This window comes from Crotalus tigris, unplaced genomic scaffold (assembly GCF_016545835.1).
Source record: "Crotalus tigris isolate CLP2741 ecotype Arizona unplaced genomic scaffold, ASM1654583v1 scf7180000024461.2689607, whole genome shotgun sequence".
In the NCBI taxonomy this organism is placed as follows: domain Eukaryota; kingdom Metazoa; phylum Chordata; class Lepidosauria; order Squamata; family Viperidae; genus Crotalus; species Crotalus tigris.
Window position 1 is genome coordinate 1580614 of NW_024100631.1, and position 26887 is coordinate 1607500.

The 26887-nt window shown below is 43.7% G+C and overlaps 2 protein-coding genes across 4 annotated transcripts in view; both read right to left on the reverse strand.

Annotated features, from left to right (window-relative positions):
• Positions 1–3363: 3363 nt before the first annotated feature.
• DGCR8 (DGCR8 microprocessor complex subunit) lies at positions 3364–17850 on the reverse strand. Of its 2 annotated transcripts, none has more exons than XM_039332341.1 (14): positions 17654–17850; positions 14360–15388; positions 13354–13513; positions 12642–12784; positions 12222–12504; positions 11248–11445; positions 9896–9997; positions 8566–8664; positions 8210–8292; positions 6952–7052; positions 5669–5775; positions 4760–4887; positions 4442–4555; positions 3364–3767 (listed from the first exon to the last, which is right to left on the reverse strand). In XM_039332341.1, the coding sequence occupies exons 2-14, from the start codon at positions 15080–15082 to the stop codon at positions 3684–3686; spliced, it is 2325 nt and encodes a 774-aa protein (XP_039188275.1). In that variant the 5' UTR covers positions 15083–15388; positions 17654–17850; the 3' UTR covers positions 3364–3683. The 2 variants fall into 2 exon arrangements, with proteins under 2 accessions (XP_039188275.1, XP_039188274.1); XM_039332340.1 differs by having other exon boundaries at positions 13354–13525.
• Positions 17851–22737: 4887 nt separating this feature from the next.
• The window catches only part of TANGO2 (transport and golgi organization 2 homolog), a 32455-nt gene continuing 28305 nt past the window's right edge, over positions 22738–26887 (reverse strand). For both annotated transcript variants that reach the window (XM_039332354.1, XM_039332355.1), the window contains exons 6-9: positions 26553–26623; positions 25331–25484; positions 24338–24442; positions 22738–23090 (exon numbers count right to left, since the gene is read on the reverse strand). In XM_039332354.1, coding sequence (XP_039188288.1) covers positions 22970–23090; positions 24338–24442; positions 25331–25484; positions 26553–26623 — 451 coding nt within the window. In that variant the 3' untranslated portion in view covers positions 22738–22969. The remainder of the gene's footprint in view (positions 23091–24337; positions 24443–25330; positions 25485–26552; positions 26624–26887) is intronic.

Here is a 26887-nt window from a genome sequence, read left to right on the forward strand (position 1 = left end):
CATCCACAGACCACAGGCTGAGAACCCCTGCTTTAAGGAGGGTTCTCCCCCTGTCCCAAAGACATCTAAACATACTTTTATTTAACTCTCTTCACTCACATAGAAAATGTACCGATGGAAGAGAATGTGTTCTGCCAATCGCATCCCTCTCCTAGATGGAAGGAAATGGAGCTGCATAATTCAAAGCTGCTTCTCCCAAGAATTATGATTGGCAGTACCAGATAATAATAAAATCTTACATAAGATCAAACTTTATTGCTGAAAGCTAATATTTGGGAAAAGGAAACAAGTAACTCAAAAGTCGTAACACAGAGGCTCAAAGAATAAGACTTTATAAGGGCGCCAGCCGACCATTGGCATTAGTCAACAATTCATAACAGCACCCAGTTAACATTGAGTTGGTCACATTCATTTTCAAAATACAATACTGTGATTAATCACTGCAAATTGTTCCATGGGATGGACAGGCCAGCTTAAAACGTGGAACACCCCCATTAGAGAGAGAAATACAGTTTTCACCATCGCCAAGAATACAGATTAGTTAGTAGAAGATGGAAAAAGCTATAGAGTGAAATACTTCTGCAAGTATGAGCAATGTTAGAAGACACAGTGATTTGTTCCCAGCAGTTAAGAATCCAATTGACTGGACCAAGTAAATTTTATCGGCGCTGTCAATGGATAGCGTCCGACTTGTTTGCATCCGTTATTATTTGACTAATTACGACCACTTAAATGGGTTTTTCTCACATTTCTCAAGGAAAGAATGAAAAGCAAGGAAGTCTTTTATTTCTTGAAGGTTAGTGCAATGAAAAAGGAGCCCATCCAGAAAAATACACTGATTTAATGAGGGTTTAAAAGGGGAAGAGGGAAGAAAACTACTATAACTTTAGACGTTGCCAAAACAGAAATCCCAAGTGATTTGACTAGAAAAAACACAAGTTAATGAAGACTGAGAAAGTTCCGAATGGAACTTTAAATCAGACTGCACGGATATTCATGCAGAAACTGGAATGAATGGATGAGATGGTGGATCACAGTAGCTTGTGCTCTGGGGCAAAATATTAAGACTACTCCGCAAATTATAGTAAATGTGGGCAAGGACGAGAAATACTTCACAGGGATGGCAACAATGACAAGGGGGGGGGGTTGTCCCAGCTGTTATTGCGCCTGGTTGAAACGTCAAGACGCTGCAGCACTTGTTAAAATAATGCATAATGTTTTTATACTAGCCTTTGGTTTACAATGATAACATCTAGATGTTTTGAAGGGCAGTGGCGAACCTTTTTACCGGTTCTGACAAATAAGGCTAAAACCAAATACATCAACCTAACAAAAACACTTCTGGAAAAAGAGGCAACTGTGATAACTGCAGAGGACCTGCAAAAAACATTCTAAGTTTGGGCAAAAGAGAGCAATTTCCTTACTTCCGTAGAAAAGACATATCCGACTTCCTTTTGAATCGGTGGCGTTTGTAATACTAGGGTAAAAATTAGAAACTGACTGTTTTGAAGAACAGAAATCTAGGGTAAAAATTAGAAACTGACTGTTTGAAAAACAGAAATCTTAAGACACTTAAATGTCGTGCTTAATTCTATGATAAATCATGACCCGAAGGAACATCTATGGGATAAAACTCCACAGGGCCAAAATGTCAACCAAAGGCCTCAGGAATATTTGCAAATACCAAGGGTGAAAGCTAGTGTTCTAACAGTTACACAACTTTTTTTTTTTTTTTAATATTCCCACCGAGATTTCTGTTAGCAAAGCTTCCAACTGAAGCGATCTGCCTCCTGCAGAGATAAACGTTATTACACAATATTTTATTCAGAGGTTTCAAACATCACTGCGTGCAACCAGCCATGCACAGGCTAAACTCTCATTGCAAGGGAATAGAAGCTGAGCGAGCAAATACAGACCACAGCGAAGAAAAAAAAAAACACGTATTTTTGAGATCCTGGCGTTTTTCTGCCTTTCGGATTAGCAGCCCCCTTGCATGCAGTTGTGTTGTTAAAACAGCATTAAAAGGTGGCTGGCATTATTTGCTTTAAGGAGCATCAAAGAGGTGTGAAAGCAGACGTCCACTGGTTATGCAAAATTGGGGGCGGGATATTAGCTCAACAATCCTTCCTTTTTTGGGAGGGTTGAAGTCTTGCTGGAAAAAAAATCTCCCAAAGGTGCTTGGTTTTTTTCTTGAAGACGTTTAGCCAAGAAACTTCAGTTCTGACTGAAGGGTGGAGGATGGAAGGACTCTCGGAGGGAGCGCGAACGACCAGATGACTGCAAGGAATGTACATCCATCCATCCATCCTCCACCCTTCAGTCAGAACTGAAGAAGCTTCTTGGAGGAGAAGCAAAACAATTTCTTCAAGGAAAAAACCAAGTCCAGTTGCCTTTTGAAAAAGCACCTTTGGGACAGCTACGAGCTGGAGGACTGACAATCTCCATAAGACATTTACTGGAGGGGGAAGAGAAAAAAAATCAATCACAAAATGGTATGGATTTCTTTCGCTGTAGTTTTTGCTACTCAAACCTTCTATAACCGTGGACCGGCAGGTTTGCCTTAAGCAGAAAACCTTTACATCTTCATATTCCTGAATTCAACAACAGAATTTACTCCGGAGCTTTTTTTAAGCGTCCTCTCTGTTGTATTTCACTTTACATTCAAATAGTTCCCGAAGCCAGATTTGCAAGTACTGAACAGGCAATAAAAAATAAAGACAGTCACATTAAAAAATAATAATAACCTCAACTTGAAAGGAGTCCAGTGATTTTCCTGATGGGGAATAAATGCCAAGTGTTGCAATTTTAACTGACACGATAAAATGTGCAGCCTTATCTAGCACTGCTGCTGCACTCACGGTGACTCTGGTAAACGTGAGAAAACATGGTTATAAGCCCTACATGCACGAAGTTGCAGAGCAGTGGTGCCTGGCTCATCTTTATGCCAAGTGTTCGTTCGTTGTTTACATCTAAGAGAAACTGAAATATAGCTTACAATCACAGTTTCCTAAGTTCGTGTTTGTTTTAATTGAAAGGCAACCATTAAAAAAATGGAAACTTCAGAGCATAGATGCAATCAGTTTTTCTCTGATAATCAGTGTATCCATGCTGAAAATTCTTAAAAGACTGCAAAAATTCACGGAGGAGCAATCCTACTGGCCTAATCTCACTCAGCAGGGCATAAAGTGACACACCCTTTTGTGTCTTTCCTTCAGTGTAAGCTGTCAAAAGTGTGTGGATCAGTGCTTAATTCTTTTGTGCAGAAATACAAGAAACCCTTCCAGAAAACTAAGGGCCTGTATTGTTCCTAAAAGCAGGAAGAGATATACGGTCCTGGGTTACACATTCATCCCACTCTTTAAATGGATATTATGGATTTAATCCTGAAACATCTCCATCAAAGGCAACACAAAGGATGGGGAGTGAGTTTGCCCAGCTCTGTATGGCCGGGTAGATTTTCACCCTTTTGAATAACAACATCTTGGGAAGTACACACAAAACTTAGCATTATCACCCTGATGCAAACACACAATGCATGTTTGAAGCAGCTTTTGACAGTTAGGTTGTTTCCCGAAGCAAACCAATTTCTTCCTCAAACTGTTTGACAATAAAATAAAATAAAATGAAAACCATCCCTAACTTTCGCCACTTCGTTTTATTGCTCCAATTCCTAATCTTTCTCATTACACATCAACAGTACAAAGGGGCTCGCTGCCAGGCTGAGCAGACTCTACGATGGTCATCTTGGGTTTCTTTCTTGTTTCCTCCTAGAAATATATATATAAAAAAAGCCAGCCATAATTATACGCATCCTTCATTCCTTGCTGGATACCAACGTTCAAACGTTCCCTGAACAGAACACGAATATCCGTTTTTGCTCCACGTTATCCTAGTTTACACCTGCTTGTTGGAACACCAAAGTGCTTCCGTGGTAAAAGGCTTTGCTGGTGACAGCACTGTTGCCCAGTTGGGAGTTCTTTTCACGTATCGTGAAGTTGCCCACTGAACCAGTACCCATTAATCTATTTATGGGCCCTGCTTTCAAACTGCTGGCAGGAGCCAGAGCGTGTGACAAGAGCTCAACCCATCCTATGGCAGCCACGGGTCTCAAACGTGAGGCTGGCCATCTTACCTCAGGCACCAGCGCGCTATTTGCTAGGGAAATTTAAAATAGAAATTGTAACATCTTTTTCTTGAAAAGAAAGGTTGCCTAAAGCAGGGGTCTTCAAACTTGGCCCTTTGATGACTTGTGGACTTCAACTCCCAGAATTCCTCAGCCAGCATTGAGGAATTCTGGGAGTTGAAGTCCACAAGTCTTACAGTTGCCAAGGTTGAGGACCCCTACTCTAAATGCTTTCACGTTTAAGAATCAGGAGAACCCTGTTAAGTAAGCAGGACCATAAACCCGTTTTGTAAGGCAGCTTACCAATGCGCTACTCACCCTTTCTTGTGCTAACTTCTTCATCTCCTCTTGTAACTTGTTCAGAATGTGCAGATTTGGCTTGTTCTTTTTGGCATACTGCTGAAGCTCTACCACACTTTTGTCAGAGGTTTCCTACACCGAGGCATCAAAATTAAAGGAAACGTTCCCGTGAGATCTTCGGTTTTAAACACGGCCCTTTCGAATCCTACTTTTAAAGAAGCCTCCGAATTCAGTCTAAGCGAGTTTAATCGCAGACAAGATATATATATATTTAATATTTAAACAGAAATCTCCTTTATTTAGTCTGAAGGCCAGGCAGGGCGGGAAATGCTTTACCTGCTTCACCATCTTACTGCTCTCTCTGCCATACATGCGCAATAAAGAACCCCAGTTTTTCACATGCGGGTGAAGCAGCTGAAGGATTTTCTGGGAAGCCAATTGTTTTCCAACTCTTTTGTTTTTACCTGCAAAATCACCACAAAGCAAGTTGTAAAATCGCACGCCATGTAGTCAACTTTTAGGAAATGGACACAGAAGTTGGAGGGGGGGGAAAAATACCGCCTTCAGGAAATCCTACTTTTAAAGAAGAGGATTTCAGTTCTACGATGCAGAATATTTTGCACATGATAGGTGTAAGATTTGTAACTTTTAAGGGAATAGCCACCAATTAAATTATCCACTTCGGTTCTTAACAATTGTGAGTGTATAAGGGTAGGAAAGCATTAATCTTAAGTAGCCAATATGATGTTCTTCTTGTCACTACACGTATTTCATTCCAGACAGCATTAACCTCGTGAACTCTCAAGCTTCCTCCTTCCGTTATATATTCAAGATGGACAGTATTTAATCTTTGTTACATATATGTAGGGTGTGGGTCTTTACATATGTTGTATATAGTATGTTTAGGTATGTGTCATGTATGTGTTTCACTTTGAGAGTGGGCAACTAAATTTCATTTTTTGATATGTGCGGTTGGGCCCACACTAAAAAAAAAATGACAATAAAGGTTATCTTATCTTCAAAATATTTTTAAAAAGTAAAGTTCTAGCTTTGATACAGATGTCCTCAGGTATAAAGGCTTCTGTTCTTGTTTGAAAACTGTTAACTAAAATGATAATGTCATGTGGTTAAGAGATCAATTCATAGGAAATTCTGACTGGTTAAGAAAACACCACCAAGGAAAAGTGATATATAAATCTAACAAATAAATCTTCCAGAGATTTTCTTAGTAACTGTTATACGTACACCAGCCCCGCACAGTGTGTTTCCCACAGGTCATAACATATTCGCTCTTCTGATTCTTGCCAGGAATCACTTCAAATTTTATAGATGTATCACCCATGCCGTGGTTTCTGAAGGACAAATTAAATACTGTTAGAAACACTGAGCGTTGAAAAAGTCTGGGTTTACCGATTAAAAGTGTCAAATTTTTAAAACAAACGCTTGCATCAAAACTGGACACCAACGTAAAATATCGTTCAGCTAAAGCACTATTCATAATTTTGGAAGGACAAAAACAATACTGGTTTTTACTGCATGTGCTAAACAAATTGTCCCAGTTCTGGAGTCTGCCTAGCCACCATGTAAAACAGAGATATATTCTAATAATTATGAGTTTGAGTTTTAACCAATTACAGCCTCCCACAGTGAATCTCAACTGGTCATCCAATAGGATGTGATATCAACACAAGTTAATATTTGGAGCTCAGGGTTGAACTGTGGAGTCCTCAGTGCTCTCTCAGCTTGGTGGCTTTTTTGCAGACGTTTCATTACCAAACTAGGCAACGTCATCAGTGGAAAAAAACGACCAAGCTCAGAAAGCACCAAGTACCTCCCAATACAGTTCGATCAAAATGTACAGGAAGTCCTAGATTCACAACCACAATTGAGCCCAAACTTTCTGTTGCTAAGCAAGAACTTTGTCCCATTTTTAAGGACCTTTCTTGCCACAGTTGTTAAGTGGATCACAATTGTTAAGTTAGTAACACGGCTGTTAAGTGGCTGGCCTCCCCATTGACTTTGCTTGTCGGGGGTTCCCAAAAGGTGACATGATCCTGGGCTAGTGCAACCATCATAAATAGGAGTCAGTTGCCAAGCGTTCTGAATTTTGATCATGCAACCATGGGGATGTTGTAATGGTCATAAGTGTGAAAAATAGTCATAAATCCCTTTTTTCAGTGCCCTTGCAACTTTGAACGGTCACCAAATGAACAGCTGGAAGCTGAGGACCATCTGTATAGGAAATAGCCATTGTCCAATCTCCCTGTCCCAGCTGCAGCCTATCTTTTAAACATGCACACTGGCAGACAATCATGGTATTCACAAAGCAGAGTTAAGACTGCAATAACCACACAGAGAGAGCTCGGTCCCAGGCAGACTAATTCTTAAAACAGTTATCGTATTTTAGGGAACCATTTCTACATTCTCCCAGATTAAAGAGAGGGGAAAAAAGAACAGATGAGGCTATGGTATATATATATATAAAATAAAAATGAAAGCTTCCTCAAAGCCTAAATCATGCAACTCACCTTTTAAGGCACTCATGAAGGATCTGATATGGAGACAGGAGTCCAGCTTTACTGGTCAGTTCGTATACCCGGGAGTCCTCAATACTGATATGGTTAAAATACTACAACAAAATCGGTAAACGATCACTTAATGGTAGAGAAAGACTGTCATTCTGCACAGTATTAAGAGATAAACTAACAAGGATAGATTTAGGAGAACAAAATAAACAGCAGAACAAAGTTGTTTGTGTTCACACTGAGTTTGCTAGGAGCTGGGATTAGGAACCATGAATATAATTACTAACAAAGAATATAAGCTCAGAAGGGCTATATTTGACACTGGAGTTGGAGTAAGCCATTGTTTGAACAGGGTCTAAAATTGGTTTTAATCTATATATTCTCCATTTCCAAATATTTTGATAACATGCTGAAAAGTGAGGAGGACACGGTGTTCTTGAAGAGATACAAAGATCATTTATACCTTAGCTTATTAAGCCAGGCTTCATGACTTACAATAAAGTTTGTCTTGGCTGATTAATCTAAGACAGTGGTTCTCAACCTTTTTAATGCCGCGACCCCCAACCGGTCGTGAGGACTACTCAACCGGTCGTAAGTCGAGAACTACTCAACTGGTGCAGCACCGTTTGCAGAATGGGGCTTTTGGCAGGCTCAGCAGGGCAGAGACAGCCTGGACAATTCCTGTTGGCTTTTGAAAGCCAATAGAATTAGACTCTATTCAAGAGAGTCTATTCTATTGGCTCTCAAAAGCCAGTAGAATAAAAGGGAGTAGCATAGCTAAGGAAAAGAGGGGGGGAAAAATGGCGGACTGCGTTGTTTGGCGACCCCTGTGAAATTGTCGTTCGACCCCAAATGGGGTCCCGACCCACAGGTTGAGAACCACTGATCTAAGACATTATCATCCAAATTGTTCAGCTATCACTTAAGAAGAGACTGGACAGCCATTTGTCCGAAATGGTGTAGGGTTTCCTGCCTGAGCAGGGGGTTGGACTCGATGACCTCCAAGGTCCTGTCCAACTTTATTATTATTATTATTAAATTCATTTCAGGCCCATGAAATAAAAGACGGTACAATATTTGAATGAAAGAGAGGGAGGCTTTATAATTTTTCTTTCCAGAGGCTGCCTCCTCTGGTTAAGTCCTTCCACTGACAGGAGTCAAAGGAGAAAAAAAATCACTTACAATTGGCAGTTCTTATTCTAGGCAAAAAAGCTGAAGGTTGAAAGGAATTTAACATGCAAAGCCTCAGCTCTGAACGTACCTCTAATTCCTCACTATCTTTGGGCTTCTCCTCAGATGTCTGCTTAACAAAATCAGGGATGAGGATTTCCAGAGTAGCTCGCGCTGAAAAAAAAGAACAACTGGAATGAGCAGAGACCTCGTGCAATTTTCATTTGGGTCATTTCCTGTCGTCTTCATGCTCTCTCCTCTTCCCCCCCCCCCGTGAGTTCGTTCCTTTGTCGTGTGTTGATGAGTGGACCTGGAAGCGCTTAAAACCCAATCACAGAACATCGCACGCAGACTCAGAACTGAAGCACCAATTTGCTGAGAACGCTAAAAAAAAAATTTTCTTTTGGCTCCACTAATCATCCGTAGTTCTAGATGGCTTTTACTTACCAGCTTTATTCTTGGCAAGTTTTTTGCTACTGGCAGTCCCTGCTCCGTAAGTCACTCCATCAATAATAACGGATGCTCCAAAAGGCTCACTTGGGTTCTCTTTAAAGGGAGAGGAGAGAAAAATCAACGTTGTTAAGTCCCATCTCATCTCATCCAGAAGACCGAGAGGGCCATGTTTAGCATTCTTGATCCTAGGATGATGATGATAACAACAACAACAATAATAATAATGAAGTTGGAAGGGACCTTGGAGGTCATCTAGTCCAACTCCCTGCTCAGGCAGGAAACCCTATACTATTTCAGACAAATGGCTGTCCAGTCTCTTCTTAAAAACTTCCAGTGTGGGAGCATTCACTGCTTCTGGAGGCAGGTTGTTCCACTGGTTAATTGTTCTAACTGTCAGAAAATTCCTCTTTAGGTCTAAGGTTGCTTCTCTCATTGGTTAGTTTCCATCCATTGTTTATTGTCCTGCCTTCAGGCGCTTTGGAGAATAGCTTGACTCCCTCTTCTTTGGGGCAGCCCCTGAGATATTGGAAGACTGCTATCATGTCCCCCCTCGTCCTTCTCTTCTTTAAACTAGACATACCCAATTCCAGCAACCGTTCCTTATATGTTTTAGCCTCCCCTGATCATCTTTGCTGCTCTTCTCTGCGCTCTTTCTATATGTCAGGGAGGTTATTTGAATCCAACTATGGCCCTTAGCAAGGAGATCCAATCGTCGATCCTAAAGAAAACCAACCCTGTTCTGAACAACTGTCCTTCTTTAGAAGGGCAAATTCTGAAGCTGAAACTCAGATGGTCGTCAAGTGAGGAAAAGAGGACTCACTGGAGAAGACCTTCTGTTGGGAAGGCCAAAGGAAAAGGGGCGGCAGAGGATGAGATGGTTAGATAATGTCTGGGGGTTGAAGACCCGTGCTAGAGAGAAGCACACAAAAGCAGGTAAAACAACATCCAGGGAAGTGACTGAAGAAATGACACCCCACCCCCCATCAGTCAACAGGATTGCTGATTTACCACCAGCTTATCAAGTTATTTAGGAAGTGAGGGCTTGGCTGCACAAGGAAACAACAGCCAACGACTTAATAGCCAGCCATCAAGACCCCAATCAACAACAACTAGGCACCATATAAATACTAAACACAGAATAACTCGAAGCACACATTCTGCTAGAAAGAAGTGCTCGGTATACTAAACCCCTCATTCCGGGGACTGATCCAGATTGGATCCTGCCACACAGCTCAAGTGTAGATCTTTAGATCTACTACGGCTCTCTAGGTAATCGTCGCTTTGATGAATGGATCGTTACTTCAATAAATATTAAAAGACTTACCACATTCAAAGAAATTGTAAACAGGTCGTACTTTCAAGACGCGTTGCATATATTCATGAAGGATACAAACTTCAGACTTCCCATTGGGATTAATAACAAACTCTGGAAAATAAAGGATATTGTACAGATGGGGCTTTGAATCTCTGAAACGTTCACTGGTAACAGCTAGAGAACTGCTTTCATTAAGACATCCCGCAGGATAAATACAATTCCTTGGTACCAAGCCCAGTATGTGTAGTGGTGTTATCCTAACGAGTCAAAAATAAAATTAGCATTTTCCAGGATTAAGAAAACTCAGTGTAGGTCAGGGGTCTTCAAACTTGGCCCTTTTCTGACTTGTGGACTTCAACTCCCAGAATTCCTCAGCCAGGCACGCTGGCTGAGGAATTTTGGGAGCTGAAGTCCACAAGTCATAGAAGGCACGCTGGCTGAGGAATTCTGGGAGCTGAAGTCCACAAGTCATCAAAGGGCCACGTCTGAAGAGCCCTGGTGTAGGTAGTCCTCTATTTAAGACCACAATGGAGTCTCCCCATAAGTCATGACAATCGCAGAGTGGATCATCATGAGACAGACCCAATTTTACAACTTCTTGGGGGGGGGCAGTGGTCATTAAGCAAGCATTGGCAGTCACCATGGCTGTTAAGCAAACCAACTGTTTGTTATGGGACCCAAGATGCAAAAGCTATTTTTGGGGGGCAAAAAACCTGTCAATGCTGCTAACACTGGATGTTCTTACTTTTGACAACATATGGAGATGCAGCCTTTTTCTTTCTTATGCTTTACTTTTAGAATTAAATGATACTGAGGGAGGGGGAGGAAGGCGGTGGGAGTTAGTTAGACATAACAATATTGTAATAGTGTGTGAACTCAGAGCTTTTGAAATAGATGATAAGAAATGGCGGATAGTAACGGAGAGAAAGTCTGCATTTCAAACTAATTGGAGAATGTGATTTATGACTGTAAATTAGAGGGGGAATTATGCTTTGATTCAGAGGAGGGGAACTCAGATTTTGGCTTCAACTATGTTAGTGCCAAAGCTACACTACTCTAATAAAGGTTCTTTAAGATAAACAATGCCTCGAAGTTCTTTAAAGAGTTTCATCTGTCGGAACCATGACAAAACTATTGTACAATGTGGCCATATGATTGTGGGACTCTGCAAATAGGTGTAAGCGTCTGCTAGACCTGGGTTGTAAGTATCCCTGGGGAGATCCATCATAACTTTGACTGAAAGACAAAACTCTGAACGGGGAGGGGAGGGGGGCGGACAAGCAAATAAAAAACAGTTCCATGTAGAACTTTGGCTAACTCTCAGGGCTTTACAATTAATTAAAGGCTCACAACCAGCCTACCTTTCTTGGTGGGCGCGTCTTGGACAGACAACGTGATCAGCTTCTGATTGGCTGGCAAAATGGGCCTTTCAGACTCTGCTTGCTTCCTCTTCATCTCGCGGTTGAACTGCCGTCTCTCCGCCCACGTTCGGAATTTCTTCACCGTGACTTGCTCGAAATCAAAACATTTCTCCAGGTAGTGTCGGAATTCCTCGATATCTGGGAAAACAAAGCAACCGTCATCGCGCCCTGCTCCTTCCCAAGCGAGACGGCAACGGGGTCGGGTCAGGCGGGTGACCTGATTGACAGACACCCGGGCTTATGATCGTAATGCGGTCATTAAGTCAAGGATGTTAAGTCGTTAAGTCAAGGACCAACTGCGGAGATTCGTACTTATGTCCCTTTCATCATAGCTGCAGTTGAACAAAAAAGAAATTAATAGAGTAACAGAGTTGGAAGGGACCCCAAAGATCTTCTAGACCAGGGGTCCCCAACCCCTGGACCGTGGACCAGTATCGGGCTGCGGCATGCCAGCAACTGGTCGGCACAAACGAGGAAAGCCCCATCCACAGGATGCAGGCTGCACACAAAACCATGCGCCCTCCATTCTGTGGAAAAATCTCTCTCCATGTAAGCAGTCCCTGGTGCCCAAAAGGTTGGGGACCTCTGTTCTAGTCCAACCCCCTGTTCAAGCAGGAGACTCTATAGCATTCTGGAAAAGTGGCTGCCCTTAAAATCATCCAGTGTTGGAGCACCCACAACTTCTGGAGGCAAGCTGTTCCACTGATTAATTGTTCTCACCGACAGGAAATTTCTCCTTAATTCTGAGTTGCTTCTCTCCTTATTTTCCATCTATTGCTTCTTGTTCTACTTATAATGTACATTAGTGGGACCCTTCATGTACACAAGCAACAGCAAGATGACTGGATGGCTGATCACTGGTGCATAACTAGAGGATCTGGCCTACCTGGAAACGGTAAACGACAGGTGCTCACCTATTGACTCATCTTTGCACACTTCAACTTTGGCCTTCACTTGTCCCAAAGCCCCTTGGGCTGCGTCACCCCCGGACGGATCTTTCTCATCCGGCGTTCCAGAATCGGCTGCCGTAGAATCCGGCTCCTCCGTCTGACAATCCAGTTCCAGGGATTTCTCCGTCAGCTTTACGGGCGAAACCACCTCGTTTGGGGTGATGTCATTGCTTTGTTCCCTCTCCTCGTTTTCTTTCATTTTTTTGTAATGCAAACAAGGAATGCTACTCACAGGAGGGTCATGTTTCTGCAACACAGTTTGCAAGTTCAAAGGTGAGAGCTGGGCTACCAAGTCAACCTGTCACTCCCCCCCCCCCCACGTACGCTGCTCTAGTCTCCACCAGCCGTGCTAAAATTCTAAAAGGATGGAAGGCCAAATCCTACCCGGATGCTTCCTGTTCCCAAGAAATAAGGTCTGGACCAGGTGACTACCCGAGATTCTCTGTGCAGGTACACTGGGATGCCCGAGTTGTGGAATGTCATGATCCATCCATCAGGCAAGGGTTCTGTAGGAGGGCGACCACGACCTTGGGAAAAGAAACACGCTGAGGTGCTGCTTAGTGTCCAAACCTTTCCATTATTGTTTTGAAACAGAAGGGCCTCTGGCCTCCCTGGTTAACCATCAAGCTAGCAAGAAGCTTGAGGTTCTTCAGAGGCTGGTTGAAGAAAACCCCTCTCGCTAGGCCGGTTGAAATTGATCCACACTTCCTTTTTCTCCCAAACAGGAGACTTTTACGACTTTTAACTCTCAGAGTTCCCCTGGCTGAGGACTTCTGGGAGTTGGAGTCCACAAGTCGTAAAGTTGCAAGGTTGGAAACCCCAGCTAAAACAGTTAAGGGTGTGTGGAGAATCCTCCGTGGGTCAATTGTTCTACGTGTAAAAGAAAAGCTGCCTGAATCGGGTGGTTTGGCTCACACCCGGAACAACTCTTGTGTTTCTTCTGAGTGTGGACCAAACTTTATCTTTATTTATTTTTCTTCCCTCAGAGAAACGCTATTGTTGCAGGCAGAGGTGAACAGGAAGAGAGCCAGCCTTTTAAAGAGAAACTGAGATGGGACACGGGCAACTAGGTGTGCGATTCGTTGCGATAGCTTACTTTTAAGAACAGTTTTGATTTTGGTCATCATGGGCTGCACAGTCGTTTCTCCGTCCGACTGATGGTCGCTTTCCCCTCTGTATTTCTCATCCATCCTCCTTTTTTTGGGAACGCAAAGGCCCTCTTCCAGGAGAGCGTCCACGTCATTATCAAATTCATCCTGAAAAGCAGACTGTCAGGTACATAACGCACCCTTTAATTATTCTCCTCATTCCCTGAACAAGACAGGTACGGCTGCAGAGAGCTACAAATTGCCCAAGTCTTTTGCAAGTCGGATTATATCGGGGGGTGGGGGGTGGGTGAGGTTTCAAGCAGTGGTGAGTAGCTGGACTGCTCTGTAATAATTCAGGAAGATTTGATGACTTAGCTGCAGCCAACATTTTGACGAGCTCTACAGTTAGCCCTCATTTAGCAACCGCCATTGGGACAGACAACTTGGTGATTAAGCGAAGCAGTTACAAGGTGAATCTGCACTTTGGCTTATCACCTTCCTTCAGCTTTCCTTTGATTAACGGACCCCTGAAGGCTGTAAGAATCAGCTGTTAAAGTTACTTTTTCGTCTTTGCTGGGACGTGATCAAAGTTTGGACACTTGGCAACTGATTCCTATTTATGACGGTGGCAGAGGGTCATGTGATCCGCTTCTGCGACCTTCTGACAAGCAAAGTCAATGGGGAAGCCAGATTCACTTAACAACCGGCTTACTATCTTAACAATTGCAATGATTTACTTAACAACTGTAACAAGAAAGGCTGTAAAACGGGGTAAAACTCACTTAACAAATGTCTCACTTAACCACAGAAAGTGTGGCCTCAATTGAGGTCGTAAGTCAAGGACTATCTGTATCTTCTCTACGATTAAGCCTCAAGTCCAAGTTTTATTTCCTTTACCCTTTACCCCCCCCCCCCCCGTTAAAATAAATGCTACAGAAATGCCATATATCCGCAATTCCCTTCTCAAACCCAAACTCTGGAAACAAACAAACAAACAAAAACCCTCGTAATTACCTCGTAAGAATAGTTCAAGGTTTCTTCGTCCATTTTGTCTTGCTGAACGATGGCCTTAGGTGTAAACCCTGCTTCTTCATCTATTTCCATCAAATTGTCTGTAAAATCTTCTAAATCATCCAACACTGCATATTCCACTCGCTTTTCCTGATCTACCTCGTTGTCCTCATCCTTGGTGTCCTCGTTCTCACCGGCTACCTGAGCCGTGGGGCCGCCACTAACCCCGCCGAGAGGACAAGCATGCACGTCCCCATTGACACCGTGCGTCCCTAAGACCGCCTCTGCCTCGTAATCTGGCTCAGCTCCAGTGTACAGCACTTTCCTGTCCTTACTTTTGCAGCTCTCTGTAAAATTAACGCTAATCTTTACATCTTTAAGCAACTTAAGATCGGGAGTGAATTTCCTAACTGAGGGCGCGTGGCGAGCAGTTCTTGGGCTTTGGTCGCTATGAGGATCTACGATAAGACGACTTTGGTAGCACGAAGATCCCTTGGTGAGGAGCTGGCTCCGGTTGACCGCGTGGGCGTCCCCAGCAGGGCTTTCTGACTGTCCATCACCACCGGAGCTAACGTCCATTACCTCTGCGTCACTGGACGTTTGCAGGGGAGGTGGTGGAGGCTGTTCGTTGGGCGGCAGTGGTGGGGGACAAGAAGGGCTCTCCGCGTTCATGTCGGCACTGGCTGGCTCTTTTGGAAGGGGAGGTGTGCTCTCACAACTCTCCATCACTAAAACTTACCCAAAAGGAGGGGGAGGGGAAAACAAACCCACCGAGTTTTAAACAAAAAGGGTGTAGGGATCTACGATCCTCACATGCAGGAGTCCATCAAGAGAGGATTGGTCGTGCTTTATTCAAAAGGCCACACTGACGACTCAGTTAAGCTGACTACATTGCTCTTTTCATTAATGTGGACAGCTTTCAAAACCACTGTCTCAATTACTGGAAATCACAATGCATTCAGCTTAAATAGCTGATGTCCGAGTTAAGAGCGTCTTCCGCGGCTGTCGTGGGTCTTCTTGACTTCGTTCGGCCTGCAAAGGAAAACAGTCAGCTGTCACTCGCTCAGATTATGAAGTACAATCCAATTACCCAATCGTGAGAATAGCAAACAGGTAGTTCCTCTGCTGACAACGGTTTGTTTCGTGAACAGTGTTACTGAAAGAAGTGACTTATGGCCGTTTCGCACACTTACGACCGTTGCAGCAGTAACAGCCCTGTTACTAACAACTGCAGTGATTCAATTAACAACTATGGCAAAAAAGATCATAACATCGGGAAAATTCACACAACTGTCTCGCTTAGCAACAGAAATTTTGGGCTCAGCTGTGGTCATAAGTTGAAACTTAATAACCATAAATTTTATTGACTTATGGTTAAAAAGCAACACAATTCTACAAAGGAGAAATGTTTCATTTTTCTTCAAGTTCCTAGTTCTAGGTTAACAATGGGTTATAGCCAACCCATTCTTAGTAAAATTATGATGTACAGAGAATGGTTTTGAAGAGTTGTTTTCATTTCATGTGTAAGTACAGCTTCTATAACTGTCATTTTGACTATTATATTTACAGGGAGTGACAGATACAAGTGGCAGGCAAGGATGGTGGTCTTTCAGGGAAATACCAAAGTCTTCAACTTTGATAAGAATTCAAAGGAGTGGAAGAGCTAGATAGAAGCAAATAGATGAACAAGTAGATTTATTACAGATTGTGTGCAATAAAAAAATGAGTGCATGGTGTTACACCCTTATGAAGCAACACCCACTTGATCAAATGTGTAATAATGCCCGGCTGGTTGAGTTGAAAAGCAGATACACAAGGTCAAGGTAGACCAAGTTAAGATTTGTCAGAATGATTTTGTAAACTTTATTGCCACAAGACTCACTGGCTTAAACAAGCTGTCTGCTTTAATAAAAGAAAAAACAGTCAAGAACTGAACTAGGTCACCTGGCACGTTCCCCCAAAAAGCATCATGAACTACAGATATAAAAACAAAAAGGACTGCTTGCTTTGAAAGACAAAGAATTTTACAGGTCTGAAAAAGCTAGTGTTTTTTCTACATATTCCTCACACAGCCATTGCTCTACAGCTATCAGAAATGTATTGTATATGCTTTTTTTCTTTCATTCAATTGTGTTCAATTCTCAGACACTGCCTGGGTAAGTCCCTGCAGTTTTCTTAGCAAATGATTTGCCATTGCTTTCTTCCATGGTCCAAACGAAAGTGACTGGCCCAAGATTACCCAGTCTGGCCTTGTGCCTTAAGCGACACTAGAACTCAGTCTCCTGGTTTCCAGGCTGATGCTTTACACTACTAGACCATCCTTATTTCTCAAAATCATATTTCACTGCCATGTTAATGCCACGTAAAACCATTCCTATCATGCCTAAAATATTTCCCTTTCTTAAAGTTGTGCTTGCTGCCGTTTGGAAAAAATCAGATCAAGACTGGAAATCGACTTAATGGTGATTTCACATGGATTCCCAATGGAAAGCCAAATGGGTTGCTGAACGTCCAGACATAGGAAGACATAGACCAGTATCCAGTACCTGATTTTTTTTTCATATACATCCTGCTGTGATTTAGATGGCCTATAGGGTTTCCTGCCTAAGCAGGGGGTTGGACTAGATGACCTCCAAGGTCCCTTCCAACTTATTTTTTTATATTATTATTATTATTATTATTATTATTATGGATCATCACAGTCAGCCAGATGTTCAGACTGGATTTGGCATTTCGTCTACCTATCCAGTCCTTGCCAAGGACCTGGGATAGGCAGATGTGGATGTTTGATGGTGTTACAGATATCGTGGCAGGATGGAAGCAGTTCCTAGTAAGGCCGCCTTTTGCAATTGACTAATAGCGAATTTGTTGTTGTTGTTATTATTATTATTATACCTCGCAGACCGTGGGGTGACTTTGGGCCAAGCCCAACCGAGCTTATAGGGTTGTGGCCTTAAAAAGGAAAGAAGAGCTTTAACATCCACCTCCCCACCCACCCACCTAAAGCATTTGGAGGTCTCAGAAAACTTAAACGCAATTAAAATACACACCCACCCACCAAGTTCGCCTCCCCCTCCCCCAAATGCGTGGGGGGGGCGTAATAAGAGTGTCTGGGCCAGGTCACGTGGCCCGTGGAGCCCTCCCCCGGCCGTCAATCAAAGGGGGGAGGGAGGGGGGGAGGGAATCACCGCTTCTCGGCCTACAAGCGCCGCGGGGCCTAGTCAAAGAGGCTCCCGCGGGAAGCCCCCTCCTCTCTCTAGGCTGAGGCGGCTATGCCGCGCCGGGCCCGGAACTCACCTGGGCCATGCCCGCCCGGTGGCAGCGGCTCCTCTGGCTCTCCTCCGCGTCCGCCGAGCGCCGAGCGGGCGTGAGGGAGGGAAAGAGGCCGCCTCCTGCTCGCCTCCTCAGCCGCGGCTTTTCCTCCCTCCCTCAGCGGAGTTGCCTTCTCGCGGACGCCGCCATCTTTAAAACGTCTCAGAGAGGCTGCCTGGCCTCTCCCCGCCTCCCGGCCAATCGGCAGCCGAGGAGCGGGCTCGCGCGCTTCTCGCCCATTGGGTCCGCGGAGACCCGGAGACGCCCCCGCCCACGCTTGGCGGCCAATAGAAACGGGCGCGGGCAAGAGCGGCCAATAGGAGCGGCGGGAAGGCAGGGCCCAAAGGGGTGGCAGGCGATTAGAAGACATAGTGGGCAGGGGAGGGCTTTCGGGCTGTCAGTCAACGCCAATAGGAAGCCAGTCCTCATTAATAACAATAACAACAACAATAATAATCCTTGGGAAGGACTCGATAGGTAGACAAAAATATTTGGCTGACTGCAAATAACAATAATAATAACAATAATAATAATAAAGTATTGATTATTAATTCTTAATTAATTAATTATTCTTGTTTCTTGGAAGAGCACTGAACGAGGAAAACTGGACAGCCACTTGTCTGGAATGGTAGGGGGGGTCTCTGGCTTGAGCAGGGGGTAGACTAGAAGACCTCCAAGGTCCCTTCCAAGTCTGTTATCCTGTTAGATTCCATTAAATAGTCCTTGATTTACAACCATTCATTGAATGAGCCTTCGAGGACAGAACGGCCCTGAAAAAAGCAACTTTTATAGCATCCCCATCGTCACATGATCAAAATTCTGCCGCTTGGCAACTGACTCATCTTTATGACGGTCGCCGTGTCCCCGGATCATGTGATCACCTTTTGCAACCTTCTGACAAGCCAAGTCAGTGGGGAAGCCAGATTCATTTAACGACCGTGTTTCCCACTTAACAACTGCAGTGATTCACTTAACAAACTGTGGCAAGCGAGGTCATAGAATGGGGCAAAACTCAAATGTTTTGCTTAGCAATGGAAATTTTGGGCTCAGCTGCAGTCATAAGTCAAAGTTTCAGTCACTTTACAGCAAGAAAATTGCCAGGAAGAAACAATAGAACAAGTTATCTTCTCATACAGTAGAATCAAAATAAGAGGCAGCAAATGAAAATACCTAATCGATTTAATGTTGACAAGCAGCCTATTTCTTACCCGGATAAGACTTATTTCCCCTTTTTATTTTCCAAGGCTGTGTGTTCGGAGTAAAATTACTGCCGGCGTCTAAAGGTTCCCACCAATGGATATGAAAACTGTATCCATCACCTCCTTGGGACCAGATGTATGCTGAACAGCCGCAAGCACGCAGGCATTTACAAGACTGATCTGGTTTCTTAACCGCATTATAAGGCGAAGGAACAGCTTGTTTATTTTATTAAAAATAGCTTGGCTGCTGGAGGAAGGGACATCAATATATTTATATTTCTCCAGCAGGCCTTTAAACAGAGAGGCATTGTGCTCATTTTGGCTTATAAATGGGTTTAATGCTACCTTTGGGGCAGTGATGGGATTCAAATATGTGAACAACTGGTTCTTTGTGTGGATGCGGCTTCCAGAAGTCCATTCTGGGCCTGGGCAACAAACAATTAGCTACCGGTTCTGCCAAACTGGTGCGAAGTGGCTGAATCCCACGACTGCTTTGGGGGCGTATGGCTATAAGGTACAAGTGGCTTGCAACCGAATGCCATCAGTAAGTAAATAATTGCAATTTAAACCCCACTTCCGGCTCCCAAATCTGAAAACCTAGTAGCAGAAGGCCAGCCTGTTGCTGATGCTGGCCGAGAAGAAATGTGGTTTTAATAAAACTCTAAAGTCGCCGTTTGCATTCCAATCAGCAAAGCACCCAGTTACAACACTGGTTAAGACCTTGGGACGAAATGAGGTGTCTGCATTCAGCCAGGAAAGCAAATAAGATGGCAGATTAGGCTAATCAGATTTCAGGATGGTGTATGGTTTTTCTAACTGACTGAAAGAGGGGTGGGGAACCTGCTTCGTGGGACAACAGGGAAGCTCAGACCCATCAAACAATCCTTCAGTCAAATTAAGGCAGAAGCAAACAAAAATAAAATTACCAATCAGTTTATTGGCTACATTGGCATACAGGCATATGTGACGATATCAAACAAGCTTCAAAAAGGAGTGGATATTTTTTTTAAAAAAAAAAAGCCATATTTCAGTGATCTGAGCAACCCCATAATTTCATTGAGTTTAAAGGCCAAACTACCCTTTAGCAAATTCCTCCAAAGCTTCTCCAATGGGCAGCACCAAGGCGATCCTCGGTTTACGACCATTTCTGTTGCTAAGCAAGCAGACTGTTAAGTGAGTTGTGCTTTGTTTTATGACTTTTTTTCCACCACGGTCATTAAGGGAATCACTGCAGTTGTTAAGCAAATCCAGCTCGTTCCTCCCCCCCAATTGCTCCAATGGTCATAAATGCTTGTCTAATGCTGAAGGTTGACACGCCGTAACGTTCGTAAGCATGGGAACCGGTCATAAGTCCCTCTTTTTTTTGGGAACCGGTCATAAGTCCCTTTAGTGCTGTTGTAACTTCAGTCGCTAAGAGAATGGTCGTAAGCCGAGGAGTAACCTGTACTCCATTGTCACTAAGCCGGTTTTCATTTTTATATACAGTGCAAAAATATTCTCATGCCTCTTTTCTGGCTACGATTTCCGTGTGTGCCAATTTGTCGCCCCTAAATAAATCACGCTCAAGACATATCAGATCACGTCATGCGCTCCAACCCCGATCTGTTAGTTTGTGTGTTCAGTGACCCAGAGACTAGACTGCAGATTTGGGGGGATGTCCCCCTAAAATATCTGAATTGTTCTAAAAGCCCCCAAAATTAGCTCTCTTGGAGGTTAGCTCAGAACTGAACATTTGTACCTCAGCAGAGGTGGGTTTTTTAAAAAAATGATTTGGTTTCTGAATGTGAGGTAGCATTGAGACTTCACAACATTGAGACCTTAGAATAAATCTCTGGCAGTACTTTTTTTTTTTTTTTTTAAAGTAACTGGGGTCACTCATGGAGTTTAACTGGAGAAAAATGGCCTGGGGTTTTCATATTTCTTGACTCAAGCGCCTCCTTCAGGCTGTGGGCCGGCAACTGGGAAGCAATCTAGCGTATTAAACCCCCAGCAGGACATTCTCAATTTAAATTGGCAATCCCAGGGTGGGATCATCTTTTGCAAGACCTATCTCGGTAGCCGGCCTTTCCTTCAAGACGCTGATCTGGGAAGCAAAATTAACAGCGCAACCTTGAGTGTATTGGTTCAGAAGCCCTGCCGAGATCAACCAGACTAGCTTCAGAGAAAACGGACCAGAACTGCAGCCTGCAGTTAAAGCAAGAGAAGTGTGCCGATTCTCTCCTTGCCTAGAGGACGAAGTGGCTCCAGTTATGAATTGTGATTCTTCCATGGGAGGAAAGGAGCAAAGAAATAACGGGGTGACAGGATAGCAGTGTTCCAATATTTGAGGGGCTGCCACAAAGACGAGGGGGTCAGCCTATTCTCCAAAGCCCCTAAAGGCAGGACAAGAAGCAACAGATGGAAACTGATCCAGGAGAGAAGCAACCTAGAACTAAGGAGAAGCTTCCTGACTGTCAGAACCATTCACCAGTGGAACAACCTGCCTCCAGAAGCGGTGAATGCTCCAACACTGGAGGTTTTTAAGAAGAGACTGGACAGCCATTTGTCTGAAATAATATAGGTTCTCCTGCTTGAGCGGGGGGTGGAGGGTAGACTGGAAGACCTCTAAGGTCCCTTCCAACTCTGTCTTTCTGTATGCATAGCTACTTCAAGGAAGCCTGATTGACTTTAGCTGAATTTATTCCCTCCTTTGTGGACATTAAAAAAAACAGAGCCTAAAGTTTCCTTGGGAGCATAATATCACGCAAACAAGAATTTAATCTTAGTCAAGCATGACTATCAGCCTCCCACAGGGCACAAGAATGACACCACTGTCATTTCCACAAACGTCGTAACACCAAAAAGTACACATATTCATTCACACAGCAAAGTGAGGTGTTTAGCTAAAACAGAGTTTTTCAGCCTTATCCCTTTGATATGTTTCCCCCCCCTTTTCTTGATTTAGAACAGTGGTTCTCAACCTTTTTAATGCCGTGACCCCCAACCGGTCATAAGTCAAGGATTACTCAACCAGTCGTAAGTCGAGGACTACTCAACTGGTGCAGCACCGTTTGCAGAATGGGACTTTTGGCGGGCTCAGCAGGGCAGAGACAGCCTGGACAATTCCTATTGGCTTTTGAAAGCCAATAGAATTAGACTCTATTCAAGAGAGCCTATTCTATTGGCTTTCAAAAGCCAATAGAATAAAAGGGAATAGCACAGCTAAGGAAAAGGGGGGGAAAATGGTGGACTGCGTTGTTTGGCGACCCCCGTGAAATGGTCGTTCGACCCCAAATGGGGTCCCGACCCACAGGTTGAGAACCACTGATTTAGAATCTAGAAAGGACATTGCTTCATCTTCAAAGTAATTTAAAAAAAAAAAAGAATTCGGAATAAACGAGATTCTTGATCAACATGTTGAGGCTATACAACAAAACCTGGCTCTTCACATTCAGTTTTGTTATAAGGCTCGGAAAAGGAGGAAGAATTATCTAATTTTAAGGATTTTCCTTAGGTCCAATAACTGTGAGCACACAGAATGCTTCCTATTCTTACAGGCACCTCTGTAAAAACAAACAAACAAAAAAACCCCACCCAAATTCTATACGATCATAAATGCTTACAAATCGCTGATGCCGCCCTATTAAAATTGAATTATGATTTTTTTTCCCACTCTGTAATTTCATCACTTTGCCTTCCAGCTCTCCGTGGTCGAAAGAAAGGCGGAAAAATAGAAGTGTGCCATACATGATTCTCCAAAGTTCTCCGTGATTTTCATCAGCAAGTTAATTAATTCTGGGGTTTTATGCTCCAGGTGATACGTTGTTCTTTTTTTTTCCCCCGAGGCCAGCACAGATCCCTTTGCGCAAAAAAAGAGAGATTGTTTTTAGATAGAGTCTGCTTTTTTTATTCAAATAGTTCTGTTTCTGGATTTTGTGCCAAAAAAAAAATAATAAAATAAAATAGTTTTGTTTGGTTTTTCTTTTTCTTCCACAAATGCTACAGTGATCTAGGCAATGTTAAAGAGAATCCGCTCCCTTTAAATGCTGACTCGGTCCTTGCTTGATTGAGACCAGCCACTTTCTTTTCACTTGATCTTTCCAATTGATCCACAGGAAAGCCACTAGATTTGCAGTTGAAACTGGTAAGTGCTGGTTTTCCATTGATCGATATCTGCGTTCAGCATGGTGCGTTCGGTGAAGGTGACGTGGCCTCCCCCGTCCACAAGAATGACGGTGTTCGCTCTGAAAAAAGGGGGAGAAATCTATTTATCGACACAAGTACGGGGTGGCCTTTGACTTGCAACAGTTCATTTGGTGAGCATTCGAAGTTACGACCGCAGTCAAATAACGTACGACCATTTTTCACACTTACCAACCGTTGCCGCCTCCCCACTGTCACGCGGTCAAAATTCGGAGACTTGGCAACTGGCACTTTACTTAGGATGGTTGCAATGTCCTGGGATCACGTGACCCTCCCCCTTTTGTGGCCGCCTGGCCAGCAAAGTCGGGGGGGGGGGGAAGCCAGATTCGCTTCACAACCGTGTGAACAACTTAACAGCTGCAGCGATTCACTGAACAGCGGTTTTAGGAACCAAAGCAGTCAACCGCAAGAGGATTAAAAAAAAAAATACTATCCAGTTTATAAGGAACGGCTGCTGGAATTGGGTCTGTCTAGTTTAATGAAGAGAAGGACCAGGGGGGACATGATAGCAGTCTTCCAATATCTCAGGGGCTGCCCCCAAGAAGAGGGAGTCAAGCTATTTTCCAAAGCGCCTGAAGGCAGGACAAGAAGCAATGGATGGAAACTAATCAAGGAGAGAAGCAACCTAGAACTAAGGAGAAACTTCCCGACAGTGAGAACAATTAACCAGTGGAACAACCTGCCTCCAGAAGGGTGAATGCTCCAACACTGGAGGTTTGTAAGTAGAGACTGGACAGCCATTTGTCTGAAATGGTATAGGGTTTCCTGCCTGAGCAGGGGGTTGGACCAGGTGACCTCCAAGGTCCCTTCCAACTTTATTATTATTATTACAGTTTTGCTGGTGCAACAAATATTGCTTCTCAGTTTGCCGACGAACTTGGGGGGGGGGGAAGGCAAGAGGTTTGGAATGCAGACTTCAAAGATGAAGAAGCCAGACCATGAGACTCAAGGACGTTACACCAGGTGTCTGGTTAGCCCCATAGACACCTTCTCATAACAATATTTTTCTGGCTTCCCCAATTGACTCTGTTTATCAGGTGATCCCACAGGCTACAACTGTCGTAAATACATACCAGTTGCCAAGTGGCCCAATTCTGATCACGTGACTGTGGGGAATGCTGCGACAATTGTTAGGAGTCAGGATCGGTCGCAACAGCACTGTTTTAGTGCTATTCTAACTTCGAATGGTTTAAGTCAAGGATTAGCTACTGTCTGGGAGAGCTGCATTTGCTGACAGGTTCTCTACCTCCGCACCAAAATAATTCAAGCGGTGAAGTCTTCCTCTTACCTGGTTCCATAATTTGGACATCGGACACACAGAGCTGCGTACTTGTTTAGGAATGGAAGGACGTAATCCTTTCCCTGATCCTCCATGGCAGGGTCCGGAAGCTGACTGGATCAAAAGAAGCCGAATTAGAGACCATGGAACTGAAATTCTTCACTTCCTGTGCTTAGATGGGTGTTGGTTGGTGGCATAGCAGTAATCTTGTCGTTGTTTACTGGAGCCACCAGTACAGTTGTTCTCAAGAGCCCAAAATGCAAGCAGGTCTAGGGATAGGCACTCATAGAGAGGGGAGGGAAGCTTGGGGTCATATCCCTAATCAACTACGGCAGGGGTTCCCAATCCCTGGTTCGTGGACCAGCATCGGCCTGCGGGCAGCCAGGACCCAGACCATGCAAGCCACAAAGCCCCACCGCTCACGGGATGCAGGCAGCGTGCAAAACTAGGTTCCCTTCCCCCCGGTCCACAGAAAAAAAACTCTCCACAGAACTGGTCCGAGGTGCCCAAAAGATTGGGGGCTGCTGAACTATGGTGTCCAATAATGATCACAAACCATTCCAGTCTCCCTACCCATGTTTTCCCCAAAATAAGACTGGGTTTTATATTAATTTTTGTTCCAAAAGACGCATTAGGGTTAGGTCTTATTTTCAGAGAAATACGGTACTAAATGCATCCGTCTATGGGGCACCGTGGACCAGAAGCTCCTTGCCTTCGTAATAATGGCATGTCTCAATCTCATGGATGTCATGGTGCCTTCTTAAATGAAAGTGAGATGGCCCAGTCTGTATAGCAAAGACATGTATTGTGTGCTAAAAGTTCTGGATTCTGGATGGGGACAACACCACCAGCAAGTAAGTCAGTTTGTAAGTCAAGGCAGGGGAAGTTATGACTCTCCAGAAGTTGATGGCCTACAACTCTCAATATCCCCGATACTTGGACATCTACAAGTCACCCCAGAGAATGGTCTGGAGCAAAGCAAGAGAAGACATGGAGCCTTACGGGTCCTGGTTATTCATCAGTTTAATCAGCTCCTGGATCAGCTCTTCCTTCTTGAGGTTCTGGCTGTGTTTGATGACATCTGTAAAAAGCTGCTTCCCATACTGAAGTTTCTTCCAGGGCGTATCCAGCAAAGAATTGCTCAAGCCGTATATCCCTGTGTGGCGAGATTAAATCTACCTTCAGGGATTCTCCAATGAAGCATGGAAGGAGCTGCCCCATAGCTGCTCTCCTTGGTGACAAGTTCACAACATGCACAAAAATCAAGCTCTCTAGGTTTGAGCAAAAACGCAGAAACCGTGACAACATCGCTTGTCTTAGCCCAACTCTCGCCGAGCATCACCATTTTACCTCATGCGTGCAACTGAATGTTGGGAAACTAAAACGTGGAGATAGGGGAAAGTTCTCGCGAAGCTATTTTGAGTTTACAAGGTAAAAAGGGATATTAACCAGATAGCAAGACATACATCCACTGGTTTTGTTTAGGAGAATAAAATTATAGAAAAGACACCCTGGATAATCTGGAAGGTTCATGTCTGGAACACTTGCTAAAAAGAGATACAAACGCAATAAGTAGGTTATCATATTGAAGTATAGTTTCAAAGGGCACTGTATAAGCTGGGAAATAAAAGCCTTGACATCACGTCTCCCAGTATGATAAAAGTCTGTTTGCTAGGAACAGAATTCTGTAAATGGCAAATGCTAATGGCAGATTCGAAGTTATCTTAGCCAGCAAAAGGTTTGTGGCTGTTTTATCAAAGAGTTCCCTGTTTGCTTTGTTCCTGGAGCTTGGCTATTACAAAAAGGCCCCAAATATATACACAATGGGAGATGCAGCGTTACATGACAACAATGGCCTTCACAATGCAAGCCTGGTCATTTGGGGTCACGCGTACAAGATTGTGGTTTGTGTTACAATCCCAGAATGCTGCTTATGTCACCTGCTCCCACCCTCCTGAACACGCTACTGAGTTCTCATGTGCGTCAACCTTTCAGGGAAGGAATTCTGGGAGTTGAAGTCCACAGGTCTTAAAATGGCCAAGATTGGACATCCCTGGTCCACGGCAAGTAGCTAGTCCATCTCTGAATCTTTCAAGGATGACATTTCCCTTTGAGCTTCAGCATCTGTCTTCATGTCTATCATGTCAAAACATAAGCAGGTATGCAGCCACACCACTGCTTTAAAGAAATCAAGGTACCCCCCCTTTTTTTTAATTTAACCCACCGGGATTTAGGAAGAGAGGTTCCAGGTCTCCTTTGTTTCCATAATAGTACATTACATCTCCGTTAGTGGTGCTAAAAGATAAAAGAAGAAGAAGGAGGAGGAGGAGGAGGAGGAGGAGGAGGAGGAGGAGAAGAAGAAGAAGAAGAAGAAGAAGAAGAAGAAGAAGAAGAAGAAGAAGAAGAAGAAGAAGAAGAAGAAGAAGAAGAAGAAGAAGAAATAATGAGTTCTCCTTGCAAAAACCAGCAACTTAAATCTTTGATTCAGCTCTAATTTTCTCCCCCCGTTTGGAAATCAGAAAACTATTTTCTTTTCCTAAAATTAATCTGATGATGTTT

What these genes read in the sequence shown, in the direction of transcription:
- DGCR8 (XM_039332340.1), bottom strand. Translation starts at nt 15,082, where the DNA reads ATGGAGAGTTGTGAGAGCACACCTCCCCTTCCAAAAGAGCCAGCCAGT. An exon ending in CCTTGAACTATTCTTACGAG is followed by an intron (nt 13,526 to 14,359) that starts GTAATTACGAGG and finishes TGTACCTGACAG; the next exon opens with TCTGCTTTTCAGGATGAATT. An exon ending in ACACACTGTGCGGGGCTGGT is followed by an intron (nt 4,888 to 5,668) that starts GTACGTATAACA and finishes GTGATTTTGCAG; the next exon opens with GTAAAAACAAAAGAGTTGGA.